The sequence below is a fragment of the Vipera berus genome (assembly GCF_964194415.1).
Source record: "Vipera berus genome assembly, chromosome: 3".
NCBI classification, from domain to species: Eukaryota; Metazoa; Chordata; class Lepidosauria; order Squamata; family Viperidae; genus Vipera; species Vipera berus.
This window is the reverse complement of record NC_138204.1, coordinates 37,275,828-37,303,714: the sequence shown is the minus strand read 5'-3', so window position 1 is coordinate 37,303,714 and position 27,887 is coordinate 37,275,828. Positions and strand designations below refer to the sequence as shown.

At 36.8% G+C, this 27,887-nt stretch overlaps 2 protein-coding genes across 8 annotated transcripts in view; both read right to left on the bottom strand.

Annotated features, from left to right (window-relative positions):
- CSDE1 (cold shock domain containing E1) overlaps positions 1–4,096 on the bottom strand; it is a 36,557-nt gene extending 32,461 nt beyond the window's left edge. For all 6 annotated transcript variants that reach the window (XM_081323146.1, XM_081323147.1, XM_081323149.1 and 3 more), the window contains exon 1: positions 4,006–4,096. The gene's annotated coding sequence lies outside the window, so the exon portion shown is untranslated. The remainder of the gene's footprint in view (positions 1–4,005) is intronic.
- An 8,021-nt stretch (positions 4,097–12,117) lies between these two features.
- SIKE1 (suppressor of IKBKE 1) lies at positions 12,118–19,671 on the bottom strand. Of its 2 annotated transcripts, XM_081322869.1 has the most exons (7): positions 19,557–19,671; positions 19,055–19,216; positions 18,846–18,951; positions 18,046–18,188; positions 15,697–15,810; positions 13,635–13,784; positions 12,118–12,904 (listed from the first exon to the last, which is right to left on the bottom strand). In XM_081322869.1, the coding sequence occupies exons 2-6, from the start codon at positions 19,211–19,213 to the stop codon at positions 13,668–13,670; spliced, it is 639 nt and encodes a 212-aa protein (XP_081178995.1). In that variant the 5' UTR covers positions 19,214–19,216; positions 19,557–19,671; the 3' UTR covers positions 12,118–12,904; positions 13,635–13,667. The 2 variants fall into 2 exon arrangements, with proteins under 2 accessions (XP_081178995.1, XP_081178996.1); XM_081322870.1 differs by lacking the exon at positions 19,557–19,671 and having other exon boundaries at positions 19,055–19,260.
- Between the last annotated feature and the right edge of the window lie 8,216 nt (positions 19,672–27,887).

The following is a 27,887-nucleotide window of genomic DNA, read 5'->3' as shown; positions in this document are numbered from 1 at the left end:
TGATGTTCAGTCTGCAATGTACTATTATTGGCTATTATAGATACTAATAAATATTACAAAAAATCATAACTAAGAAGCAATCTGAATATAAATATCTTTTAACCTAATCCCTGTACTTAATATAGGTAAATAAAGTTTACCAATACATTTAACTAGTAAAATGCTTTCCTAAAAATAGTTTTTATGCTGTGATTCTATATTCAAACAGGGGGCAATGGTATTACAGATAATTTTATTGTCAAAATCTATGTCCCAGAAAAATAATATTTTAAAAGAGCAGCCCTTCAGAAACTGTTTACAAATTTTCTCTCCCATGCAACTACATTTTTCTTATACTCTATGTAAAGAACAGGATGCAGGATAGGATAAATTATGTTTAATATCAAAGGAGTTTTCCAAGCACCCAACAATCAACTGAGCAAGTAATAACTGAGCTGTTAAGAAACAACTGAGTCATTTAGCCAAAGGAAAAGGTAAAATATTTAAGATTATAATTTGGAAACAGAAGTAATCAGAAACAAATGCTAGGGAACAGGAAAGAAGAAAGAGGAATGACATCCTTATATCTTTTTCTATAAGCTCTGCTTAGTCCACTTATTTTGGGAAGCCGATAACATTTCCAATTGGAACTGTTTCATATGTTACTGAAGAAATGCCAGAACAGCATGCTTTAAAAACAATCCCAATAATTAAAACTGAAAAGTACCCATCTTCATATTTTATTTATCCCACCTTTATTACTTTTTAAGTAACTCAAGGGGAAAACATACATATTTCTACCTCCTATTTTCCCCATAGCAACAATCCTGTCAGGTGGGTTGGGCTGAAAGTGATCGGCCCAAAGACACACAGCAGGCTTTCATGCCTAAAACGGGACTAGAACTGTTTCCTGGTTTCTAAGCCAGTACCTTAACCACTATATCAAGATTGCTTAAACATTGTATAGGAATAGGAACTTAGACTAGACAGATCTTTTTAATGAAAATTCTATCTAGAACAGATGGGTCAAACTTGCGACGTCACGTGACATCACGCGACATATCGGAGCTTTTTCTCCATTGCCGGCAATGGGGCACAATTTCCTGGTGACGCTTCTGGTCCATGGGCCAGCAGTTTGGCACCCTTGATGTAGAAGGCGGCAAAATCTCAAAGGTGCTTTTTTCAGGAAAAAAAACTTATTTAGGGAAAAATTAAAGTAAGTGATTCTTACTTCATAGAAGTAGTCTTAGAATCAGAAAATCCTTCCTGCTGAATACAGAAAACAGAAGCCTAATCCCCTATATATTTACTAAGAGATAAATGTTTATGCCTAAATTCACCAGGGTTTGCCTCTAAGAAATATGACAACATAAATTATTTCCAAATACTTCCCACATCCGATGAACAAATCCAATGTTTTCTCAAAGCTGCAAAACCTTAGAAGAGCTTTCTGAACTTGTGCCTCTATTTTAAATTCTTTACTTTTAAACTCAGCAGCTATAAATATTCCTCTTGATGGTAAACACCCAGTGCAGTTGCCAAGCTTTCATTCAATTCAGTAGTCTCTAATACAACATGTGATCTTGAAGGATTAGCACATCAGTCAGAGAAGAGAGAAAGTTCAGACTTTTTCCCTTCTGAATATTATTTGATTCTGAGCCATGGATATTGATTTTATACCTATCTGCATAAGTAAATTAAATAATAGTATTGCTGATATGAAAAAGTTTTTCTGGGCATAGTATTCTTAAAGACAAATATATTTAGCTTAAATTACTTTAAAATATTTTTCAAAATATCCACCAAGAGCCTTGGTGGAGCAGTGGGCTAATGCCTCCTTAAGTAACACCAGCTGCCTGCAATTAGTGCAGGTTTGCATCCCACCAGACTCAAGGTTGACTCAGCCTTCCATCCTTCCAAGGTAGGTAAAATGAGGACCCAGATTGTTGGGGGCAATAAGCTGACTTTGTAAAAATGCGGGGGGGGGGGGGGGAAGCCCTAATAAGCAGGCATATAGGCATATACATAGAATGAAGGCTATTGCTAAGCTTGTAAGCCGCCCTGAGTCTTCGGAGAAGGACAGGATATAAATGGGATTTTAAAAAAAAATCCTTTTATTTGCAGTCTAAGTATGCTATTTGATATTACTTTATATAAATGAATAAATATGAAAAGTCTGTTAGGAATAAATGTAACTTTATTAAAGCGAGATAGCAAAAGCAAAAGCCTCTAAACTCCTATCCTATACTTAATTGGGAGTTAACTCCCATAGAATTCAGTAAGGCTTACATTGGAATAATCACACATGGGATTGTGCAATAAGGGTGTAACCATGGCCCACTGAATTCAGGGAGATTCGCTTTTAAATATAGCTGCATAGGAATCAGCTGTAATTAGATTACATGACTTTGAAAACAGGGCATTAGACTCTTTTCCCACTGGAAAAACCAGCAGAATTAGAGCCTCTGGCTTGGAAACAAAGTTAAACAAACTAACTCATCAACAAGAATGGAGAAAAATCTATTCTTTAAAATGGCAGCAAATTTCAACTTGTACTTAGAAATCATTTTCGGTCTACAAAAAATGTCCTTACCAATATATCTGGCATTTTTTAAAAAAGGTATATTGCAATAAAGTCTCAATAATTTGCTGTAAAATTAAAATCTTCTTGGAATTAGATTCCCAGGCCCCCAAATCTAGTGGCTTCCACCCAGCTGGTGTTCTGGAAAGCCATAAAGCCTTGGTTGTTCTCACAGGCCTTGGCTAAGAGGGTTGAAGCTTCTGAATGCTAAAATCCTGGATGTTAAATGGGAAGTTTGAGTGTCTGCTGGGTTTGCCATCTTGTTATTTTTTTTCTTTTTAGTGTTTGGTTTTCGTTGTTTATTATATTGCTTTTATCTTGCTCGTTATATTGTGAGCCACTCACACACAAATTGAATAATCAAATGATTACAAATTTCAGTAAGTGATCAATGTCCAATTGTATTAGTAGCATTCAGGTGGGAATCTTAACATTTTGAAAAAAAAACAGTTTCAACATTTACATTAAAGAAAATAAGGGAAACGTGAGTTACCACCCCATTTCCCCCTGTAGATTTACAAAGACGTGCAGCCACAGAATGTAGTCCTTAGGCAGCAAGATGGTGGCTCTTGTTACTAAGGGGCGATAAGATTAGGCTTTATATCCGTATAGTACAAAAGCCTTGCTTCCAGCAATTATGCTGCTGTTGAGAAACGTAGAGCGGAATCTAGAAATGAACATTCCGCTGCTAGCTACATAGTAGCTACTACCCCAACCGGAGATATTTTCCTCAAGTATCTGAGGCGTGTCCACTATTTACTCCCCTCCCCGACCAAGATATGGGGGGGGGGAGGGAGAGAGAGAGAGAGAGAGAGAGAGAGAGAGGAAAATGGCGGCCGCTGCCCCTCACACAAAGGAAGATTGACCGCCCCTTCCCCTCCCCACGTCCGCACGCTGCATGCTGGGAGAGGTAGTCTGCACGGCTAACTTCGCTCCGTAGACTGTAAAATACCAAGAACTCCATCCCCCAGCAGGCCTTGTAGCCTAATCTTTCAGAGGCATCACGATGGGAATTGGAGTGTTTTTCATCGCCATCGCCGCCACCAACACCGCACCCTTAAACTCAATCCCCCATCGGCCCCTGCGGGAAAAAAAAAAGGCAAAACGCGTCGCGCACACTGGGAAGCGTAGTAATGTCGAGCCTTGGGCCCACTCGTTTTCCGTCTCTCTCTCTCGGCCCTGCCTAAGGGCGAACCGAGGGGTTGGTGAAGAGAGCGAGCTTGTCTCGGCAACGTTCCTTTTTTTCTCTCTCTCGCTCCCTCTTGCTGTCAAATCAGCAGGCACTCCGTGGGTGGGGGAGGGGTCCCACCCGCACTAGACCGTTGGTCCCAGGGACTGTGACAGGAGACGTTCCAAGTCACTCCAAGATCCCCGTCTGTCCTCCACAAAGCCGCGATGCAGGACAAGAAAGGCCATTAGTCTTCCTCTCAAAGAACCTCACTTACCCCAACAGCTCAGCGCCCCCGCTCCAGCGCCGCCATGAGCAGCACGGCACAGCACGTAGGAATAAATCCCGGCTTCTCGCGAGACTCGCAGGGGGAAAGCAGGGTCGATGCACGCATGCGTAGGAATCCAGGCCAGGAAAAGAGGCAGGGGGAGCGAAGCGCAGAGGGTTCGTGTAAGTAGGAACATAGGGCGCATGCGTACAGTGCCGTTTGCAGAAGTAGCGCTGTTCTCGAGGAAGTTTTAACGCCCGCTGGTCGACTTAAGCATCTATTGATTGCTAAGCCGAAAATGGCAAGTCACAATATACTGAGCCACAAAGCGAGACTATATTTTGAACCAGTGTCTTACACTATCGTTTGCAAACATGGTTTCACTAAATCATTTGGTGATCACCAGTGAACAGTTTGAAAACGTTGACAGGTCATTAAAAAAAAGCACCACCTCAAAGAGCAGGTTCTCGGTCTTCGGGGAAGCTGTAAATTGTTAGGAACTTGCTATATTTTTTGTGGGGGTTTGTAAAGACTGAAGAAATGTTGAGCTTCCATCTGCCCAATTTAGGATCTATAGGTTTTGAAAATGCCTGTTTACATGTGAGAAATGCTCTTTGCTTTTCTACCTTGCCTTAGTTGGCAAAATGTATTAGATTTAAAATTGCAACACGGCTGTAATTAATAATTATGTGAGGCAGCTTATCCTAGGGCTTAATGCAAGGATCAGTTGGTAGTTATAATAATAATAGTAATAATAATGATAATAAGTTGGAAGGGACCTTGGAGGTCATCTAGTCCAACCCCCTGCTCAGGCAGGAAACCCTATACCATTTCAGGCAAATGGCTGTCCAGTCTCTTCTTAAAAACCTCCAGTGTTGGAGCATTCACCACCTCTGGAGGCAGGTTGTTCCACTGGTTAATTGTTCTAACTGTCAGGAAGTATCTCCTTAGTTCTAGGTTGCTTCTCTCCTTGACTAGTTTCCATTGTTGCTTCTTGTCCTGCTTTCAGGTGCTTTGGAGAATAGCTTGACTCCCTCTTCTTTGTGGCAGCCCCTGAGATATTGGATCACTGCTATCATGTCACCCCTCACCCTTCTCTTCGTTAAACTACACATACCCAATTCCAGCAACCGTTCCCTATATGTTTTAGTCTCCAGTCCCCCAATCATCTTTGTTGCTCTTCTCTGTACCCTTTCTAGAGTCTCCACATCTTTTTTACATCGTGGTGACCAAAACTGGATGCAGTATTCCAGGTGTGGCCTTACCAAGGCATTATAAAGTGGTATTAGTACTTCACTTGATCTTGATTCTATCCCTCTGTTAATGCAGCCTACCTAGCACTGTGTTGGCTTTTTTGGCAGCTGCAGCACACTGCTGGCTCATATTGAAGTGATTGTCTACTAGGACTCCGAGATCCCTTTCACAGTTACTACTATTGAACAAGGTACCAGCTATACTATACCTGTGCATTTGATTTTTCCTGCCTAAATGTAGAACCTTACTTTTTTCACCATTGAATTTCATTTTCTTAGATAGCACCCAGTGTTCCAGTCTGTCCAGATCCTCCTGTATTTTAAGCCTATCTTCTGGAGTATTGGCTATTCCTGCCAGCTTGGTGTTGTCTGCAAATTTGATGAGTTCCCCATCTATCCCCTCATCCAAATCGTTAATGAAGATATTGAAGAGTACTGGGCCCAGAACAGAGCCCTGGGGCACCCCACTACACACTTCCTTCCATGTAGATGCGGTTCCATTGAGGACCACACGCTGAGTACGGCCTGTCGGTCAGCTACAAATCCATCTGGTGGTAATGCTATCTAACCCACATTTTTCTATCTTATCAAGTAGTAGGTTGTGATCTACTATCAAATGCCTTACTGAGAGCCTTGGTGGAGCAGTGGGCTAATGCCTCCTTAAGTAACACCAGCTGCCTGCAATTAGTGCAGGTTCGAGTCCCACCAGGCTCAAGGTTGACTCAGCCTTCCATCCTTCCGAGGTAGGTAAAATGAGGACCCAGATTGTTGGGGGCAATAAGCTGACTTTGTAATAATGCCGCTTGGGGGGGGGGAAAGCCCTAATAAGCAGGAATATACATAGAATGAAGGCTATTGCTAAGCACATTGATTTGTGCTTTAAATTGTAAGCCGCCCTGAGTCTTCGGAGAAGGGCGGGATATAAATGGGATTAATATAATATAATAATAGATGCAGTTCCATTGAGGACCACACGCTGAGTACGGCCTGTCAGCCAGCTACAAATCCATCTGGTGGTGATGCTATCTAACCCACATTTTTCCATCTTATCAAGTAGTAGGTTGTGATCTACTTTATCAAATGCCTTACTGAAGTCCAAGTAAATTATATCTACAGCATTCCTCTGGTCCACTAATTTTTTCACTTGGTCAAAGAATGTGATAAGATTTGTCTGGCATGATCTGTTTTTGACAAACCCATGTTGACTTTTAGTGATAACTTTGCATCTAGGTGTTCGCTGATTTGTTGTTTGATTATCTTTTCCAGAATCTTCCCAGGTATTGAGGTCAGGCTGATAGGTCTGTAGTTTCCAGAATCTATTTTTTTCCCTTTTTTGAAGATGGGAACTACATCAGCTCTCTTCCAGTCCTCTGTTAGTTCCCCAGTGCTCCAGGATCTTTGAAAAATATAGTTCAGTGGTTCTGAGATCATGTCTGCCAGTTCCTTGAGAACTTTGGGGTGTAATCCATCTGGTCCTGGTGATTTGAACTTGTCTAGGCTGGACAGGTGCTCACTTACCATTTTTTTTCCTATCTTAACTTGCGTTTCTATTCTGTTTTTGATGGCACTGGTTTTGGTAGGTTGGACTGTTTTTTCCCTTTGTGTAAAGACAGATGCAAAAAACAAGTTAAATAGTTCTGCTTTCTCCCTATTGCTTGTCACCTTCTTGCCACTTTCCCCCACTAATGGACCAATCATTTCCTTCACTTTTTTCTTGTTTTTTATCATTTTTTGTTATTTTTGACTTTGGTTGCAAGCCTTAGTTCATTTTGAGCCTTAGCTTTCCTGACTTCATCTTTGCAGGCACGGGCTATTTGCTGATATTCTGACTTAGTTATGTGCCCCTCTTTCCAATTCTTATACTTGTCCTTTTTATCTTTCAATTTATCAGAGAGTTCTTTATGCAGCCATGCTGGTTTCTTTTGAGAGCTGTTATTTTTCTTCTTTGTTGGTATTGTACTAGACTGGGCCTTTATTATCTCACTTTTCAAACTTTCCCAAGCTTCTTGAGTTGTTTTCCCCTTTAGGATTCTCATCCATGGAATTCTTCCCATGGTCTCTCTAAGTTTATTGAAATTAGCTCTTTTAAAGTCCAAGACTCTAGTTTGGCTGTGTTCTATTGCTTGTGCCTCCAGAATGTTGAATTCCAATATTGCATGATCACTTCCCCCCAAGGTTCCTGTGGCTTCGACATTTTCTATCATTTCATCTCTGTTTGTGAGAATTAAATCCAATATGGCTAATCCCCTAGTTCCCTTCTCTACTTTTTGGGAGAGAAAGTTGTCTGCTAGGTTTGTCAGTAATCTGTTTGATCTTCCATTTGGTGCAGAGTTTGTCTCCCAGTTTATATCAGGGTAATTAAAGTCCCCCATTACTATTGTGATGTGCTTCTTACATACCTTAGTTAGCTGACTAGCAAAAAGTTCATCTATTTCCTCCGCTTGGTTGGGCGGCCTATAGTATACACCTATGGCAATGTCATTTTTTCCCCTTTTATATTGACCCAAATGTATTCAATTTTACAGTTTTCGTCATTGTGCTCTATTTCTGTAGAGATAACGTTATTTCTTATATATAGAGCAACTCCACCTCCTCTTTTGTTTAGTCTGTTTCTTTTAAATAGTTTAAATCCCTCTAGCTGTGTGTTCCATTTGTAGGTTTCGTCCCACCATGTTTCCGTAATGGCAACAATATCATATCTGCCCTCATTTACCTGAATTTCTAGTTCACCCTGCTTACTGTTCATACTCTGTGCATTAGTGTATAGACATTTGAGTCCTTTATGACTGACCCTGTGTTTACTTGCTGCATAACTTGTGGTGCCTGGCTTCCCCTATTTTCTTAGATTGCCGGGGACAGTGATGTTCTGTATCAATTAACTCACTGTCCCCATTGTTTAGTTTAAATGTTACTTCATTCTTGGGAAATCTCTGAACATAAAGGCAACAGCTTTAGAACACGTTGGCTAAATTCACACAATATGCTAAGGCAAAATGTTTGTTTTTGGCTTAGTGTACCTATAGTGAACCTATATAGTGGTTAAGACATTGGACTTGTGCTGCAGAGACTTGATTAAGCCAGTAACACTGTTATTTTAGGGATAAAATTAGAGACAGCCCCACATGCTGAGACTGTAGAGGAAAAGCAACTAGTCAATGAAAAAAAACTTGTAAAGTGTCAGCTATAAATTATGACAAAGGAAACTTGGTGCCAATGGCTCCATCACAAAAGCAAGTTTAGCACTGAAACTACGTTGCAAGCATGGATTTTTGGTGGCACTGTAGCCTTTTTCCCCCCTTCTCAAGTTTTTTTTAATGAACTAGGCGTCTAGGAGGCATAATGCAAGTATTTTGAATCCTAAGATTCCCACCATCGCCAAATGAATTTTTTAATCTAAATGAAAGTTTTGATCTGGTGTTAGATATCCCATAGTGGTAATTGCTTAAACTCTATTCAGATGATATTCATGATTTCAATTCTGCATGAAATATAAGAGCAAGGAGTCCTTTCCCTTTGCTCAGTTTCTCTGACAGTGTCTGCAGCTATCGTGTGAGCGTAGCACAATTGTCACAACAGGAATTCCAGCTCAAAAAGAAAACCACCATGTCCATACAAAGGTTTTGTCTTGCAAATAATTGTTTTATGTCTGCATTCAATTGTTCATACAGATGTTATCACTTGAAAAGAGTTTCTGTTAAAATATATGTAAACAGTTCTTAAAATATGGCTTATTTCAGTTCTTAAAATTTATGTACAATTATTTGGTTAAGTGTGGAAAAACAAGTTGCTTAGAAAAAAAATGCAAGCCCCTGTGTTACCTTCCCCTACTATTTGAGCTTTCCCCCCCAGCTTAGAAAAGCAGAGTTGTCAATAAACATAAAACCTTGAAACGGGTGTGGGAGAATGGAGTAGATGTCTGTATTGGAAGCTCTTCAGCCATCAGCAGACAGAAAAAATAGCCAAATAAAAGAAGGGATTTTCTTTTTCCTTCAAAGGGAGTGGATGGTCCAGAAGAAAAAGAAATGTAGAAGCACAGCAAAGCGTAACTATGTTGATGTGAACACTATGAGCCAAAAGAGCAAATAAAAAAATAAATAAAAATTAAAGACAGTCAAGCACAAAGAGCTGATTTGTGAGATCAAGAACAAAGTAATAATCTGTGATAACAACTGATAAGTTTCACATGAGAAAGATTTATGAACTGAGAAAGGGAAATTGCTATCAGGCTTCTCCTGATAACAGCAGAGTTAAAAGCTTCAATAATTAAAATTTGCCAGCAATTCTTATTTAAGCTAAGAAAGTGAGGAGTTTCTTCACAGCACTGTGATAGCAAAAAAACAAAAAAACCTCATCATGATCCAGAAATGAAATTCCAGTATATTAAATGTTAGCAAAAAGCAGAAAAACTAGTGATTACAGCTTTTGGGATGCAGATGGATTCTCTGGATTTCCTTGAACCTGGTCTGCACTAGGTTCACTACAATATTCAAAATTTTGAAACAAGGATTAAGCAGAGCTTGGAAGCATAGAAAATTTTTGCTGCACTATGAAAACTTTAGGGCTCACACTTCACAAGCAACCCAAGAGGCAGCTGTGAAATTTGATTTTGGTGTCTTATCTGCCATTTAGCCCCATATACATTCCCACTTTTCCCAAAATGAAGCAATACCCTCACAGGCATATATTTGACTTGGATGAAGAAGTGGAAAGGACTGTTAAGATTTGATTAAAGAAAAAAAGTAGTTATTTTGTGATGGCTTTAAAAAATATTGTTCCATGTTGGCAGAAGTGTGATTATGTAGAGAAATAAATACAGGTAACCAAATAGTTAATATGAAGGATTGTTTTTCTGCCTATGGAGATTCTGAGTCATCCAGATCATAGTTATCCCAAAAATGCCTTTTCACAAGGCAACCGGACTTTCTTATTTTTCTTTCTTTTTAAAATATTTAAACTATAGTTACAGTGCAGGTATAATTTTTCATTCCTAGCTTGTATCTGATAAAGTTCTTCCTGAGCTGTTAAAACGTACAGGCTACTTTTATAAAGTGCTGTTTTTGAGCTTCTGTCCACTTCAGAGTAGTGGCACAAAGCATTTGATGGGATAACAAACTCAGTTCATGGTACACCTTCAAGTTATTCTGGAAGCCCTGATATTCTATGGATCATATTTTAAGAAATAGTGATCATATTTTAAGAAACACTTTATCTTAGTGTGCTATGCAAATCCAGCTCCACCGGTTAATTTGTTGTTCAGCACATGAAAATGAGAGAAAATGTGGCTAATCAAGTAAACTGTGATGAAGTTATCACCATTATGTACACCATGAGCTATAGTCAATATCATGTGGGAGATTACTTCTAGACTGACACTAGGGAATAAAAATCCTGAAGTAAATAAAATTAATCAAATCAGAATATTGCATCGTATTTTACTTACAACTCTAACAAAGAGTAACCAAACATGTATATGGCAAACTTAAACTTGAAGAAAGCATCATAACAGTTTGACAGAATACTATATCCAATAATGACTGCTACTGATATAGGGTAGAGTAGTAATGCTCTTGGGCACCATTTTGACCCAAGATACTTCCATCAATACTCAGTGGCTCTCTGCTCCATCTCTTTTTGAAAAAAAATCTGGCCTATGAGCCAACATAATTCTAGCACTATAATTTATGGAAATGACAGTGGAAAAACTGGGATGGCAGATAATATAGTGGGAGCTACCTAACATCGAACAAATGATTTTTTTGATTAGCCATCTCTCCGTGGTAACTATTTTATAAGTAGGCAATCACCCATTAGAGCCATTTGTTTTTTAAATCCATTTAGAAGTGGTTGTCCTCTTCTTTATCATCAGGCTTCTCTATCCCTATTGCCTCCATCCTATCTAGATTCCTTATAATTTTATTTCTCTAGATCAGTCCTAAAGATCAATCCTGTAACTCTGTCCAGAAACAAGATGCAATGAGTAGCCATCCTTTCTACAAGCTTAATAAGATTATCTCCACAAATTCAGAAGCCACTGCTTCTGCTTAATCTTTAGCATTGGCTTTCTATAAATATGGTCTGTTACTGTGGGAAAAGCAGAAAATAAACAGTGCATAACTAAACATGCTATATGTTGGGTCTGAGCCATTATGACAATTATAAAATAGGCAACTGCAATGTGAGCCATTAATTGAATTTTCTACTTTCTGAGATACAGTTTTATTCTAGGAGTAGCCTAGTTACTGCAAAGTAATGCTTAGGTGCACGCTTATAAAAATGTAGGCAAACCTGCTTCTTGGGTGGCAGGAAGGATGTGTAGCTGGTTGCTTACAGGATGTGAAGAAAATAATTTGATACATAATATAAGGCAATGATAAATTTATTAGTGGCCATATGAAAGAATATCTTTCTGCTCTAAGTTATAATATGGCTTGTTTGTTTTTGGCTTGGTAAATAAAAAAGGGTTAAAACACTACATGAATCTAGCAGGCTTTTATACTTGCAAACTGGAATTTACAAGTTGATCACATTATTTGAGGAGTGTTCTATTGGTCCTCAATTCAGAGTCACATACCATTTTCAGAAATGTGAAGCTACAGCATCTCTTTAATAAATTTAATTTATAAATTGAATATAATTCTTAATGTCCAAGGATTTGACAAAAAACATTGATCTCAGTCAAATTTAAAATATGTCCAAAAACATCAAAGAAGAGAGAACCTATGGCCCTTTTCGTTGAAAAACTACTGTTTCAATATCCCAAATTATCAGCCATGATGGCTGGGGCTGTACAACAACATCTAAATGGCCAATAGTTTCTACTCCTCTGCCATAAATAATTCTCTGTACAAAAGTGTCTTAGCGCACAATACTACCTCAAGACATTTTATTTCAAGAAAATAATGAGCCAATATACATATTTAATAAAATGCGAGGTAAAGAGAATATTTTTAATTTACTGAATAGAATAGGCTGATAGTACAGCACCTCTGTAGATAATTACATTTACATCCTACGTGATATTTACAAAATAATCCAAAGTTTATAAAAAGACTGGGCAAATTGCAGTTCATTACAAGAGCTTATTGATTCTGAAGATGGCACTGAAGGCATATATTTAAGGCATAACGCTGCAAAGATATTGAGTTTGTTCAGCTGATTGCATTATGCAAATAGGGCCCACATTTTCAGAGTTTATTATCTGCTCAGTCTTTAAAGTAAAATTTTCAATCTGAGAACCTGAAAAAAACCCAAATGAATTTGATCAATTAGCCTATCACTCCTTTCCCCAAAACGTATGGGGCAAGAAGGAAATAGGCAAAATGACATAAATTGACTAGTTATGTTCCTAAAACTTAGTTGAACCAGGAAATGTGCATAGTACGTATAAATTTCATAGATTCTGTTTTACCATCAGAGAACAGATGCCCAAGAAATTTTAAGAGACATTGGTAATCTTCAATTACCAATCTTTCAAGAAAAATAATTTTTAAAATATTGGCAGGTGCTTGCAAAAAAGTAAATTCATCTTTTACAGGATTAATATGTATGACGTTTGTGCAAATGCCTACACACAAAGTAATCTTTATAGGATATAACAGAGACTTGTTTCCACGCATCTCTCCCTCTTGACATCCATGCACAGGGGCTTAATGTGGCTATAAGAAATTAGAAACAGATTCCTTGATCAAGTAGATATTGACAAAGACAGAAAAATAACTATTGTGGTTATGCCCCTAATGGATTATCATACTCACTGAACATTCTAGGTAGGCAGATATACCAGACTTTGTTATAACCCACAGAGACATCTCCTATGTGAAATAGTCATAGGCATGGGGACTCAACACTTTGGCATTGTATGTTACTTTCTGTATTTGTTTATTTATTTTATTTATTAAATTTCTGTGCTGCCCATCTCCCCTACAACGTGATTCGGGTGGCTTGGTTGATATTAAAAAATAGGTAATATGACAGTATATTTTTAAATGATACAATAAATGCAGCACCAAAAACAATGCTAGAAGCAGAAATTCTAGCATTAAAGTAGGAGTGCCTAAGCTTTGTACAACAGTGTATCCTAAACATAGTTAAGAACTGAATTCCAATGCAATTTAAGGCATGCTAAAATACTTCGTTATTTGCTCACACTAGAAAAGTTAAGATGATCCTTGCTCTATCCAACTGAGATTTCTAAAATCATGGGTAACCTAAAGAAAACGTTTATTTCACTCTTCTGCATGATTAAGCAAAACAAATATTAATCAAAGAAGGGGCCATTACAATATCCCTAACCTAAGCACAGAACTTACAATATAGTAACAGGCTTGGAATGGTTTCCAAGAGAAGACTAAAGGGAATTAAAGGAAAGTTCAGAAAGAAGCATACTCATTCCTGCAATAGAGTTTCCAATGTCCAGGATCAACTGTTCCAGGACTGAGGTTTTGTAACTTGAGATGCAACATCAGGTAATTCTTGCCTCACTTCAACAGGCTCTCTACTGATTGATAATAATTTTCGCAATTCTTTATTTTCAAGCTGAAAATTAAAATAATAATGTGTGATGTTAGTGACAAGAAATAATATAATCAGTGCCATAAAAATGTAATTTTGGGGACATCCATAATTACTTCCCATATATCACTCCTATCATCTTTCCATGCTGCTTTTTAAAAGATTTATCATCAGATAAATGTCCAACACCACCTATAAGCGCCATGGAAAGCAGACACATCGCTGGCTTTTCTTAGCTAGCAAGACAACTTTGTGAGGGGAATTTTACTGTTGGATGCTGGATCCAAGTCAATGTAATCTTTCTGGAACAAAGGATTGTTGAGCTCATCCTTGGGATTCCATAGCTGCTCTTCATGAGTAAAGCACCGAAACTGTCATTTTTTGTGATTGGCTTCTGAGTGAAGTAGCTGAGAGTCAAGATTTACATCAAACTCACTCACAAAGCAATCATTATGGACATTAAGCTGGAGCGAGCCTTATATCTTAAATCACTTTTTGGGGTTTTAAAAAATTCATTGCATATTGTAGAGATTAAGATTCTTCAGACTGGCAAAGTTTTTCATTAGATGATAACTGTAAGTTTAATTTTAAAAGTTTTATAGACGTGCTTGGTACATGGATTTTGGAAAATTAATAATGGATTAAGGGGTCAAAGGAATTTGGAACAATAGCTTTGATTTATTTAGAAGATACATTCTCGTAGGAAAATGAAATTGTTTTCATATTTTTATGACAAGGAAATTGTGAAAGCTAGATCCCAGAGCCAGAGGAGAAAGAAAATGGAGCAAAAATCCTTATTGCAAAATTTTGAATACCTTTCAGTTAAACTTTTGGACAGCATGGATCAGATGCTTGATAAAATTGACAGATCATATCCTAATGAAGTTGTAAAACAAGAACAAGCTGCAGTGGATGTTTATGAAATTAATTTGGAGGGGGATCTGAATGTAATACAAATGAATCTGATGGAGACTTAGAGATGAACAAACATTAGGAAACTGACTTGGATAATTTTTTTCTTCTGTATATACAAAAGAGCTCTGCTAAGGTTCGAAAGCACTTTTAAGAAATGGCAAATTAAAGAATACATTTTATTTATGGATGTAAGAAAAACCTATTAAAATTCTAAAGAATGTTTGCTTTGAAACACAGATGAGTAGCAAATTCTCTCTGGAATTCTTTTTGGAGGGGTCAAATAATATTTTTTTAAAAACAGGAAAGCTTTATAAGTTTGTCTTCTTTGTTCAAGGTTAAAAGAAGAAAATGTCTATATCTGATTTCCCTTACTGGATTTTTGTTGACAAAGATTGACGGAGTATTTACAATTGGTTCTTATATAGGAGATGAACTATGAGGAGATAAGAGATTGTTTTATTTAAAGACAGTGATAAGCTATTAACATTGTTTTTACCCACTGGGATGAAGGGAAAAGTTTTTTTTCCTGGATTATTTAATTATTTAATACAGCTTAAAAGTCATTATTTAAAATGTTGCATGATTCCAGCTTTTTGAATTATTACTTTGCTTTCAAAGCTATCCAAAGCACCTGAAAGTAGGATGAGAAGTAATGGATGGAATCTAATCCAGGAGAGAATCAATCCATAACTAAGGAGAAATTTCCTGACATTTAGAACAATAAATCAGTGGAATGACTTGCCTCCAGAAGTTGTGAAAGCTCGAACACTCTTTAAGAAGAGAATGGCCAATCATTTGTCTGAAATGTTATAGTTTTCTGCTTGAGCAGGGGGTCAGACTAGAAGATCTCCAAGGTCCTTTCCAACTCTTGTTATTCATTCTCTACAACTATGAAGCTACTTCAGTCTGGTGCATGTAATAGCCCTTAATAGAGAACAATCAATGCTCCTTTGGATGCTGAAAAATCACAAATACCTTCCTTTTTCAACAATCCCACACTTCACAGTAGTTCAGCACTTACCTCTAACTGTGCTAGCTTTTCTTGTATTTTATAATACTGGTCACTGTCAACATTAACTGCTTTTCTCATAACCTCTCCCATTTCACAGATCATGTCAATCTGACTCTCAATCTCCTGCAGATAGATTTGAAAACAAAATTATTCTCAATTAAAACACAGAAACAAATATTCATCATGAACACAAATCAAAAATTCTATTGTGAAGAAAGAGAAAAATAATGCTAGGTTGTAGGAATCGTCTTAATTAAATTCATGTTTGTCAACAAGGGGTAAACGGAGGATATTGTAACTAGGCTTCAATAAACCTTTTCACTAGACTGAGTTGTTGAAATCTTTCAGATTATAAAAATACCCTTAAATTGATGCAATTTATTAGAGAAAGTAAAATGAATGCTGCAGACAAGCAGTATACTCTAAACCAGGGCTTTTCAACCTTTTCACCTATTGTGCCACTTTTAGGGTATGGCAACATCCGAGTACCACCAGTAGCCTAGCAAGGTGTCAAAAACTTGATGACCAAAAAAAAAAGGAAAAAAAGTGATGAAATATAGGTAGTCCTCAACTTACAACAGTTTGCTTAGTGACTGTTCGAAGTTACAATGGCACTGAAAAAAGCACCCCCCAAGCCACAGCCAAGCAAGACACCTGCCTGCCCGACGGCGCTCTTCCTCCTGTCCAAGGTTTTCATTGTTGTGAGCATTTCTGTTGAGGATTGGCAGCAGGGGTGGGATGGGGGGTGTTTGGTTTTTATTCCCCAGGTCTGCTGGGTGGTTGCAGCAGGTTTGGTCACTTCACATGACCCTGGGACACTGTGACCGTCATAAATATGAATCAGTTGCCAAGCATCTGAATATAAATCACAAGCCCCTGGAGATGCTGCAACATTCCAGCTGATCAGTGCTTCTTCCGGGCTCAGAAGCACCAGGATCAGCACCGAGCTCCAGCTGGAGTCTGGCGCTGATCCTGGCGCTTTTGCTGAGCCCTGACAGCCCTGAAGAAGCGCTGATCCTGGTGCTTCCGCTGAACCCTTACAGCCCTGCAGCTCCAGCCGTCTCTCGCTTAGGCTTGTGTGGTGCTGCCACCGGTTCAGCTCATTCCCCTCCCCCACTACCACTTTTATAGGATAGTCGCGTACCACCTGCCAGGTGCCAATGTACCACAAATGGTACCCATACCACTGGTTGAAAAGCCTTGCTCTTAACAATAATCAGTCCAATATAAGGTTGTAAAAAAGTATCTGTAATCAGAAAAGTCCACCCAAGTCAAGAAAATTTTTAATGAATGACTCTGGTGAACTCTAAAGGGCTAATTTTAAGTAATCCATTTCTATTACATTTTATTTACAGTATATTTTACATTTTTAATATGCAGCACCATGACAGATTTGTGTCTTGGAACTACAGCAATTAAATAGGAACCATTGCCATCATACTCTTTCTAAATAATCCCGTCATTCTGCAATTCTGTTAAAATATATTTTAATTTTCTGGAAAACAGCTTTAAGACAGGCCCTATTATTATTATGTTTATTATTATTATCATTTTGCCCTGAAATATTTCTAATAGGTGCTTTGCTTATAAAGAATGTGGTCATGATCCAGTCTCGTCATTCAGTACCAATATACTCCATTTCCACTTAAGAGCTCAAGAGACCTACGGTATTTCTTCTTCACTGCAGTATCCACACATATTGCACAACCCCCAATTTTTTTTTGCAATGCATGCATGCATATTTGTATCCTCTTATAGCAAGGACATTTGGTTCAGGATATAGGATTGCAACTAATATGATACTCCAATTATTAATACTGCACTGACTATGTAACCATACATAAAGAACATTTATATTCTACAACCTAGTCTTGTTACCTCTCTTTAGCTCCATGACTGTTATTGTATACACCAGTTTAGGAGCAAACTGGAAAACAGGAAGGCTCTGGATCCAGCAGACGGGCACCCTCTCTTGTACATCTATTTTGCTTTCATGTTTTCCATAAGAAAATTCAAATATCCTGTGGTATATGGAATGCTGAGGAGTCATAGGTTTATAGCCACTTACTTTGAGGCAGGAATGTAATGAAATTTGGTAGTTTTTGTGGTATAAAAATAATTAACCATCCATGGTATTTACAGTTATTTGCTTTATAATAATGGCTCAGCTGCAATGTTCTTTCCTAGAAAGAAAAGGCACTTCCGAGATATTTCAGACCGTCATAAATATGAATCAGTTGCCAAGCATCTGAATATAAATCACAAGACTCTTGAGGAAAAAGTGAGAGTCAGAAGCAGACACTATAGGAACAGAGCACACATCCAAGCAACTCTACTAAATCTATTGTAATTTCTTACCGCAGACTGAGTCTGATGTACTTGCAAAACTGATTGGGCATCCACATCTTTTCTTTTCATCATGAGCTGCAGCATATGTTTTCTGTATTTGCTCATAATAAGTTCCAGTGCATCTTGATGCTCTTCCAAAGAGATCCATAGCTCTGAAAAAAGTGTAATTCCATGGTGTAACTATATTTGTAGTATACACATTGGTTCCTACTATTTGTTTGGTTACACTTCCATTTCAAATTCTTTCCCTGATGAGAGAGCATGGAAAGCAACTAGTCTTCTTTGATCAATGCACACTCTGGATCAGTATTTTATAATCAGGCAAATTTAGTTTATAGTCTAATCCTATGCATTTATTTGGGGACAAATTTCTGTTTTTCACTGAAACGTATTATGTAAATGTGTGGCAGGCTGTCATTTATATAACACAAGTTAATCAGTACGGTTACAATCCATTTTTCAAATAAGATACAGATTGAATATAACTTGAATAAAATTTGGGAGGTTTTTTGTTTTGGCATCCTTATACAACCAGCATATAATACCACGAAGAACACCAATAATAAAATGATTTTAAGCCAATATTTTTACATGGTTTGTTGTATAAATAAGAAATAACAAACTGAAATATGGCTCGAATTATACCCATTTTATCAAAGGTATTTTTTATCCCAGATCTCACGATACTTCCACTCTCAGAACATTCCTAAGATATTCTAAATTAAGCTCTGAAGTAAAACCCTTAATTAAATCATTACTTCTATAAAAATCATTCTAGCTCACAATTACTTCATTAGGATAATGCTCACCTCTATTTTCCTGTTGCAGATCTCTGATCTGAGTGTTTTCCTGAGATAAGAGAATGTGAGGTTTATATTTAGAGAGATCCTTTAGCTCAGCTGCATCTTCTTGATACTTGTAAAAGAAAAATGTTTTCTATGAGAACTTGTATACACAACAGCATCCATTAACTTGCATTGCCAATCAATTTGTGCCATTAACAAATGTGCACTCTCACCTTGTTTGAAAGAGTTGTACCAGCTTCTTTCATGGCTACTACTTTCTTATGCAACATAGTGGACTGATCAATGAGAGACTCAGCAGCATTATCATGATCTTTCAGCCTGTCCAGCAATGTCTTTGCATCTGTCAAGATCTTTTCTATTGTGCAGGCCATTTTCTGAGAAGACAGGAGAGAAAGAGAGAGAGAGAGAGAGAGAGAGAGAGAGACGAGATTCCAAGCTGACAGGATGCTATTTGGTGAGGGGAGGATTAAGAAATGAACAAATAACTTACACGCATTTGCTAAGAGATCTAAGCTTACATCAGGTTGTAGAACAACCCTGAATAAGAAAGTAGGAAGATCGCGCCACTGTTGCCCCAATTCAAGGCTTTAGGCTCAGGTATTAGTTACAACTCAGGACAACAGCACTTTCTATCTTTGGCCTGTACGACTCTAAGAGCGGAGGGGGAGAGACGAAGGAAAGGGAATAATGAGAAGGCTGTTCCCGACCGCTCACCTGGAAATAACGAGGCACCGCGTTAAACCCCCTTCCCCGCGATGTCCTCTCTCTTCCGGGCACACACCTGTGTGTCAGCCCAGAGCACCCGCTTGGCCACCCAATGTTGTATCTTAGCTGAAGGAACGAGGCATGGGTAAGAGAACCGCTAGAGGGCGCGGAGGTCACGGGCTAGTCCCTGAACCGTCGTCGTTTCCGGTGTAACGTTGGGTTTCTGAAACGAAGGACGTCACGGTTCTCCAAAGGCACTTCCGCTCCCCGATGATCCGGGTGAAGGGAAGGCGAAAAGGAGATACGAGCGTGGCATTATAATGTATACGCGCAGGCTGGGGATTCTTCTGGCGTAGCCTGCGTTTATTAGTAGCGATGGGGAAGGTTAGTGTCTGTACAGTAATACAATATCTCCAAAGTCATTGAAAAGCCCCCAAAGTAGCAGCCCCGGACGGATGTCTAAAGCGGACAAGCAATTGAGCCCGAGTAGAAGCAGATATAATGGTTCTGATGTGCACGTGGCAGCCTAATCAAGAGCAGAGTTAAAGTAACTCTTTAACTTTGATTAAATAAAATAAAAGTGCTGGCTAAACCGAAATGTTCTCTTGGTATATATATGAACACAGAGGAAGTGGATTTCAATGAATTATACTTCCAGGTAAATAGATAACAGAAATATAGTTGTGCTTGAGAAGCTTTAAATTTATATGACAAATTTGTCTGCAATATTCTTTGGGATGTAAGCTGTTGTATTTTACTGTCTTTATCCCAAGTATGTAATAAGACAAAATATTAAACTGAATCTCATTTCAGATAACTTTATTAATCAAATCTATGAATCACCAGAATCCCAAAGGATTATCAGTCGCTTGCGAGATAAAGTACACAATTAACAGGATACAATAAAAGTGCATAAATAAAACTGAAAACCATTAAAAAGAATAACATTAAATAAAACCAATGATAATCCATTCAAAATTGAATCGCAGCCCAAATGTTATTCAGAAGAGCTTGGTTCAAGTTGTTTTCAAAAGGCAGTCAGTTCCACCCAACTGATAGGCTAGTCTAAAGTTTAGTGCCACCACCGCAAAAGAAAGCCATATGAGCCTTAGCCTACTTCACTGCCCTTATGTGGGAGACAACTAGTAGTTTTTCCTAGGTAAGCTGAATTAGTTGGGCCAATTCCAGTGGGAGAATCTGGCCCTACAGATATGGTGCCAAGCTATGTAGGGCTTTATAAATTAGCACTAGCACTTTAAATAGCATCCAGAAGCTAGTAGCAACCATTGTGGAGCTTACATATAAGCCATAGGTAAATAAAGGTATTTGTCTGGCTGATACTAAGTATAAACCAATTGCAGCCTCCAAGTGATTGAAGGCAGCTTCAGGTAGAGTGTGTTACAGTAATCTAAATCGGTGGCAATGAAAGCATGTGTTAGTTGTAGTTTAAGGTACAATGACACACTTGCTATAGAAATTAAGACACTCCAATTGTCTAGGCAATATAGGAACCTCTAATTCTTTCTTCCACTCATTTTTTAACTTTTGCATATCAAGTTGATTTACTGATAAGAAATGTATAATAGGTTTTTTTTAGTTTTAAAAGATTTACCCAGTTATTCTCATATCACAGGTGTCTCAAAAGCTGAAAATGCTGCTGATAACACACAAAGTTAACCTATGTTGTAGCGATAAATATTGTCACTGAGTTACATCTGATAGATAGTTGTATCTTGGCATGGTGTATGTTAAAAATTCATCATCATCATCATCTTCAGTTGGTCCAAAGTCAATATTGCTGCTTTCATTCAATTTTTTCTTCACATTATTTTCCCCAATTTTTGATCTTGGATTTCCCCATAAAGTCGATTTAACATGGGAATAAGAATCAAATCTGGTTTTATTAGACATTACACTCAATAGCTTTATAATTGATATATTGTTTGGAGAGATACTAGAGTTATATTATATTTAGATCCTAATATCCATTCAATCAAAAGTGCTATATATGTATATCCCAAAATTGCCCAAATCAGAAAATTAACACCAATTGTTGGCTTCCAGTATTTAATACTTGATAATATGTAAGCTTGATAATATAGCTCCAGAGTCGAAAAACCAAATCGTCCCTCATTAATAGGTAATTTCATTTTCTATAAATATATTCTTCGAATCAAAGCTGAAAATATTTTCTGGATATTTGAACAGGAATTCCTCTCAGGATATAAATTAATGTGAGAATAATATTCATTTTGAGATCATTCATTTTCCTGAAAGGGTGAGTTTTAGTGAATTTCATTTATTCATATATATCAATATTTTAAGTTACAAAATATCTGATAAATCCTATCTAAGAATTAAATGTTGTTTCAGGATAATGGCCCAGAATATACACTTGCAATAAAAGAGATCCAGAAATCCAAATCAATTTCATATTCTATTAAAACCAGATGGTATTGGTGGTAATGAAATAAAAAAATACCAAGAAATTGAATTTTGATGTCCTTTCTAAGCAATAAATCTTAATGACCTACTGTAACCTACAGTACCATCATATATTTAAAATACAAACAAAAATATAAAATTTCTGTCAACTAAGTATCAGAGTAATAGTATAGATAGATATAATAATAAAAGTTATAACACCTTAAAACCAAGTAAAGAAGGAAGGAGAATCCCACAGTTTGGGTGCTGTTCCAAAAAGCACTTGTTCCATGCTTTAGCAATCTTGTGTGTCTTGGTGGCTGGCCAGTTAGAAGTCAAATTGAATAAAAAGACAGACTGACAGCATGCATGGACACACACAAACACATTCACTCTAATACAAAATGTTTTTAGAGTCATTTGGTCTGGAATGTTCAGTCCCCCACCCCTCAACCTGAATAAACAGGTTCATTATGGAATTGAAGACCGCAAGAAGTTTGTTGATTATTAGAATAAATATATACTCCTGAGCTACTAGCTTTATGTTTGTGTCCTTGTACTTTCTCATGCTGTATTGATTTGTTTTCCTCCTGTAACATTAAAAGCTGTGAAGTGCATAAATTATGAAAACTTTGTATATTCATTTGTTGAGTAAAATCAACTAAAAGTTTCTGAATAAATGTATACAAGACTGTAAACATACTATAGAAAAACTCTAGTGTAATGTCTTGGTGTCTTGCTTGAATTACATATGCTGTAAATGCTAAGCATATATATTCCTGTTGGGAAATATCATCAAAGAGTCATTTCAAGGGAAAATGTCTGCCTTAAAGCTAGTCTCAATGTCTGTATAATAGCAAATGATTTAACAAGGTGCTAAACAATTTGCCCGGATTAAAGTAAACCATTTTGCTTGCCTATTTTCCATCTAAAGACTTGGATCATATATTAAATTATTACATGCTTAACCATGGTTTATAAAATAAAAACAATTAGTTTGTTTAGAATGCTAAATCATAAACAACAGTTTTCAAACCACCAGAGTTCGATTCACCCAGTACACATTAGGTCAAAAACTAAACAAGTCTTATTATGATACAGCATCATGTATGAACCTGACTAAAATCTACCCAGATATTAAATTATCCTAAAGTACAAGGGTTACAGACCACAATTGTCCAGATATTGCTATGCATATTTATTTGATATTTTTATTAATCACTGAGGCTTACACTTTAGTAAATTGACATATACTAAATCTATTAAGTCAGCCAGTAACCAGGTCAATCTCATTGCATTATGATATGGTTTGTTTCATCATGGTTTGTTGAATAAGGTAACAGTTTTTGGCTTAAACAATACACTAAGCCATACACCATTGTTTATAATCTACAATAGCTAGGTTTCACATAATTCTTAATTAAAACCAAGCAAACTACTGAGATTATAGCAGCTGGAGTGTAAGCAATTAAAAGAATCTGCCCAATACACATTTGCAAGATTGTACTATGTACCTCATCTCTAATAGGGTCTTCTTTCTCCACCACAATTTATATTAGAGTGGCCTGTTCATGGAAGGAATGAGTTTGATGATGTAAGGAATGCTGTTTTTAAACCATTATGATGCCAAGAAACAAAAATTTGGCAAATTAAACATTTCTGTAAACAAAGATTTATAAACAGATCCCACTGCTCTATGTTCTCATTTGCTGTTGTATCTGAGGAGTTGATATGGCAAGTATTTTGCAAAAAAAGATGGCCTGAAATCTCTTCATTGCTTTGACTGTAAAAGCTTGTGTACAATTGTTCAGGGTTTTTTTTGAATAACTTGGGGACAAAAATTTTTGAAATAATCAAATGTTTCTCAGACAATAATGAGGGAGCATTTCTTTTCCATTAAATATAAAAGCATTGCTTTGTTAGCTTGAACATATGAATAAAAATATTTCCCATTTTGATTACAGCTCATAATTTCTTTGCTGAGTCCTCTGTGACTTAGTGTAGGAACCCTTTTGACCTGGCTCTGTATTTAAATGCAAGTGCGCATCATGGATTGAAGAACAATCACAGAAGTATGTGACAGAAACTGAAACAGTCATCTTTACTCAAAAGACAAAATACATAAACTATGGTCTATGTTCTTATTTTATATAACTTAAACATGGTTTACTCAACCCAGTTTTCTGGGTCCCTGTGAACACTAATGACTAGGTTCTCACAAATAGCCAACTTATGACACTAATGGCTAGGTTCACATTATGCTAGAATAAAAGGTGATTAGTTTTTTGGCTCAGTATGTCAAGTTAGCACGGCTAAAGAACTACCCCATTAGAATTTTTAATTTTATTTAACAATGTAATATGTCTTCTTCACAGAAAAGCGTCATCTGAAACAGTTCAAGTTTCTATATATGCTAAACAACAATTATTTGGGATTACACAGAGTATTTAGCCCAAACCACATTGTAGATTAATATATTGTATGACTTTTGTCACTGAGAGACACTTCACAGTAAGTTTCATAACTGAACAGGGATTTCGGTGCAAACTGAAGACTCAGCTAATTCAACCAGCATTATGAATCTTTGGTTCTGCAATTCTTGAAGAAAAGCAGTAGTCAGTGTGGCCAATGGGAGCAATAAGAACATCTCTAAATGCCTGATTACCCACCTGATCTAATCATTACAGCATGTGTGTACTGTTTACAAAACTGACCTACATTTGTTCATGCTCTAACTTGTGCCATTTCAAATGTTTTCAGAACCCTAATAATAAAAACCACTGAGCCTCTTATAGAGAAGCAGTGGGAGATAGAAATGAATTTCATTCAAATGAACTTTTATGAAAGACTTTGCTTTAGTCTTTCACAAAATCCTATCAAGTTCTTGCAGAACTCTAAGGATCCATGGAACATAATTTAAAACAGCCGTCTTAACTCTCAGCATTAGTTGAATTGTACCTGATTCACTGTTCTTATGGTAGGTACTGTATATAGCTGGATTGGTGTATTTACATGGCATGTCGGATCTTATCCTTGACCTGATAGGCCCTGGTTATCTATTTAAATACCATCTGGAATAGTGTTTAATGAATTCCAGGCTGAGATTTGTCAATATGTCTTCTTATCTAATATTCTTATTTGTTCCTTTTCATAGCAGACCTTTCTATTCCATTTAAAACACATTCATTCCAGACATTCTGTAACATGGACTGGAAACTTTGTTACTTATTTGCTAAGAGAAGATACTGTTACAGATTTGATGTCCTTGAAGCTTAATCTGACTTTGATCACTGACTGCTTTTTTCTTTATTTGTAATTACTCAAAACTATTTGTCTTTTAAAATAGTATGACTAAACCTTGAATCAAAAATTGCTCCAGCTTTAGACTACAGGGGTTTCATTCAAGCTGATTTTTAACAAAATTTTGTAGAATTTGATAGCCTACCATCCTTAAAAGAGTACAGAAAGTTATTTATTCATCACATTTCTACATCTGCCATCTCACCTAAGTGAATCAATTAGAAATTTAAATTATTCATGACTAATCTCAATCCCCAAGTCCCACTGATTTCAAATGGTCTGTTCTAAGACTGGATAAAACATGGGTTATTGAAACATAAATCATTGAATAAGCTACAGTTAGATTATTTGTACAACAATGTAAGTCAGCACCAAATCCATTTGGTTTAGCAAAATATGTGAAGTGAAGTTAATAAATTACAGGTAATTTTCAGTTAATAATGGTAATTGAAACCAGAATATATATATACACATATATACATACACACACACACACACACACACACACACACACACACATATATGCATTCACACACACACACATATATGCAAGTGCATTCAGAATACACTTGCTTAGTCCCAGACACGGAACAAATCTTATTTCCTGTTTCAGCCTAGCCCAAGGCCATCTACAGGCAGTAGCCACAGCAGTGGCAGCTCATATTTGTGTAAAAAAAATTTTTTTTTTAGCAAGCCAAAAAATTTTTTACACACACATACATATATATGAACCAGAATACGTGTGTGTGTGTGTGTATTATATCTATATCTATATATCTATATATCTATATATCTATATCTATATCTATCTATTTATCTATCTATCTATCTATCTATCTATCTATCTATCTATCTATCTATCTATCTATCTATAGGTATTGGCGTATTCGGTCTTTTCCTATGTAGGATTGAGGGTGTCTTGGTGACGTTTTGACGAGGTCCCACTCGTCATCTTCAGGCTGGTGTCATCGGTTTCGTGCTTGTGCAAAACCGAAGACACCAGCCTGAAGATGACGAGTGGGACCTCGTCGAAACGTCGCCAAGACACCCTCAATCCTACATGGGAAAAGACCGAATACGCCAAGACCTACATACCTATACCTGTGAAAATCTACGAAAACATATAGATAGATAGATAGATAGATAGATAGATAGATAGATAGATAGATAGATAGATAGATAGATAGATAGATAGATAGATAGATAGATAGATAGATAGAGATAGATAGAGATAGATATAGATATAGATAGATACACACACACACATACAAATACACACATACAAATACACACACACACACACACACATATATATATATAAAACTAACACAAACCAAGAGAGAATAAACAAGAGAGAAACAAAGTACAGAAATAAAAAGAAATAGAAAGAAGCTTCAAATTCTCTTTGCAGCAAATGTAAGTATGATTACCAAATTATCTCTTACACAGTAAAAAAAACCTCTTTTTTTAAATCCTCAAAAGCACAAGTCATAAGTGCATGTTTTCTGTTTCATGCAAAAAGTCTGCAAGGGGTTTCCAGTCAGCCATAGATGTAGATGCTGCCTCTTCTCTAATCAAGGAAATCAATTGAGCCATCTCTGCAAGTTCCATCATTTTGAGCAACCATTTTTCTATTGTAGGTAGTGTCAACTGAGACCAGAATTTCTGTCACTAAGTGATACCATTGTAAAGTATGATGTCGTGATCCCATCACTTAGCAACAGCAATCCCAGCAGTCCCTGTTGCTATTGTTAAGCAATTACTATGGGCTATTAAAGAGCTTTTTCTGTTTTTTGCTTATTGTACCCTTGGTGTAAACCAGAGGGAATGTAGAAAATTGACTTCTCCAAGTTTTTTCTGTTTAACTCCAAGAAGCAAATAGTTTGAAAGGGGAAAATATTTTCAAAATAGCATGGGTCATTGTTGGGAAGAATCAGTTATAGTTGTTGGTATTTTGATGTTTCAGTTGTAGCCATACTATGTTACAATTGAAAAAGCAGACAAATGCTTTTTTTTATTTATACAAAATAAAAAATTACTAAGCAGTACAACATTCAACTTTAAAAATATGTTGTGAAATTGATGTATATTTTTTCATGCTTCAGACATAGCACCTTATGTACATACATCCATACATTTCCTGGCACTTTTGAAGAAATCTTTGCATATAGAAATCATAGTATATATCCAGAAATTTGCCTGTGTCAAACTAACCCATATCCATGAGCCAGTTTAAACATATTACTACTTATGAGGCAAAAATAAGTATTTTATGCATACTGCTTTCTTCTGTCTTTTGCTTATCATACCCTTGTGTAAACCAGAGGGAATGTAGAAAGTTGACTTCTCCAAGTTTTCTCTGTTTAAATCCAGTTCGATTAAATCCTTATGGAAGTGTACAAAGTGAAAAATGAGGTTATGAGAGGTTAATGCTTTAATGCTTTTAATAACTTTTAGCCACTTGGCTGTGTTTTGTCAAATAAAGCACAAAGCTGTCTGAAGAAGAAAAATACAGATAGGAACAAACTAACTAATGCTTCCTCCAAAAAGGGCAAAACTACTATATGTTGGGGAAAAATATGTAACCTGGTAGTGAACTAAACACAGTTAACATCT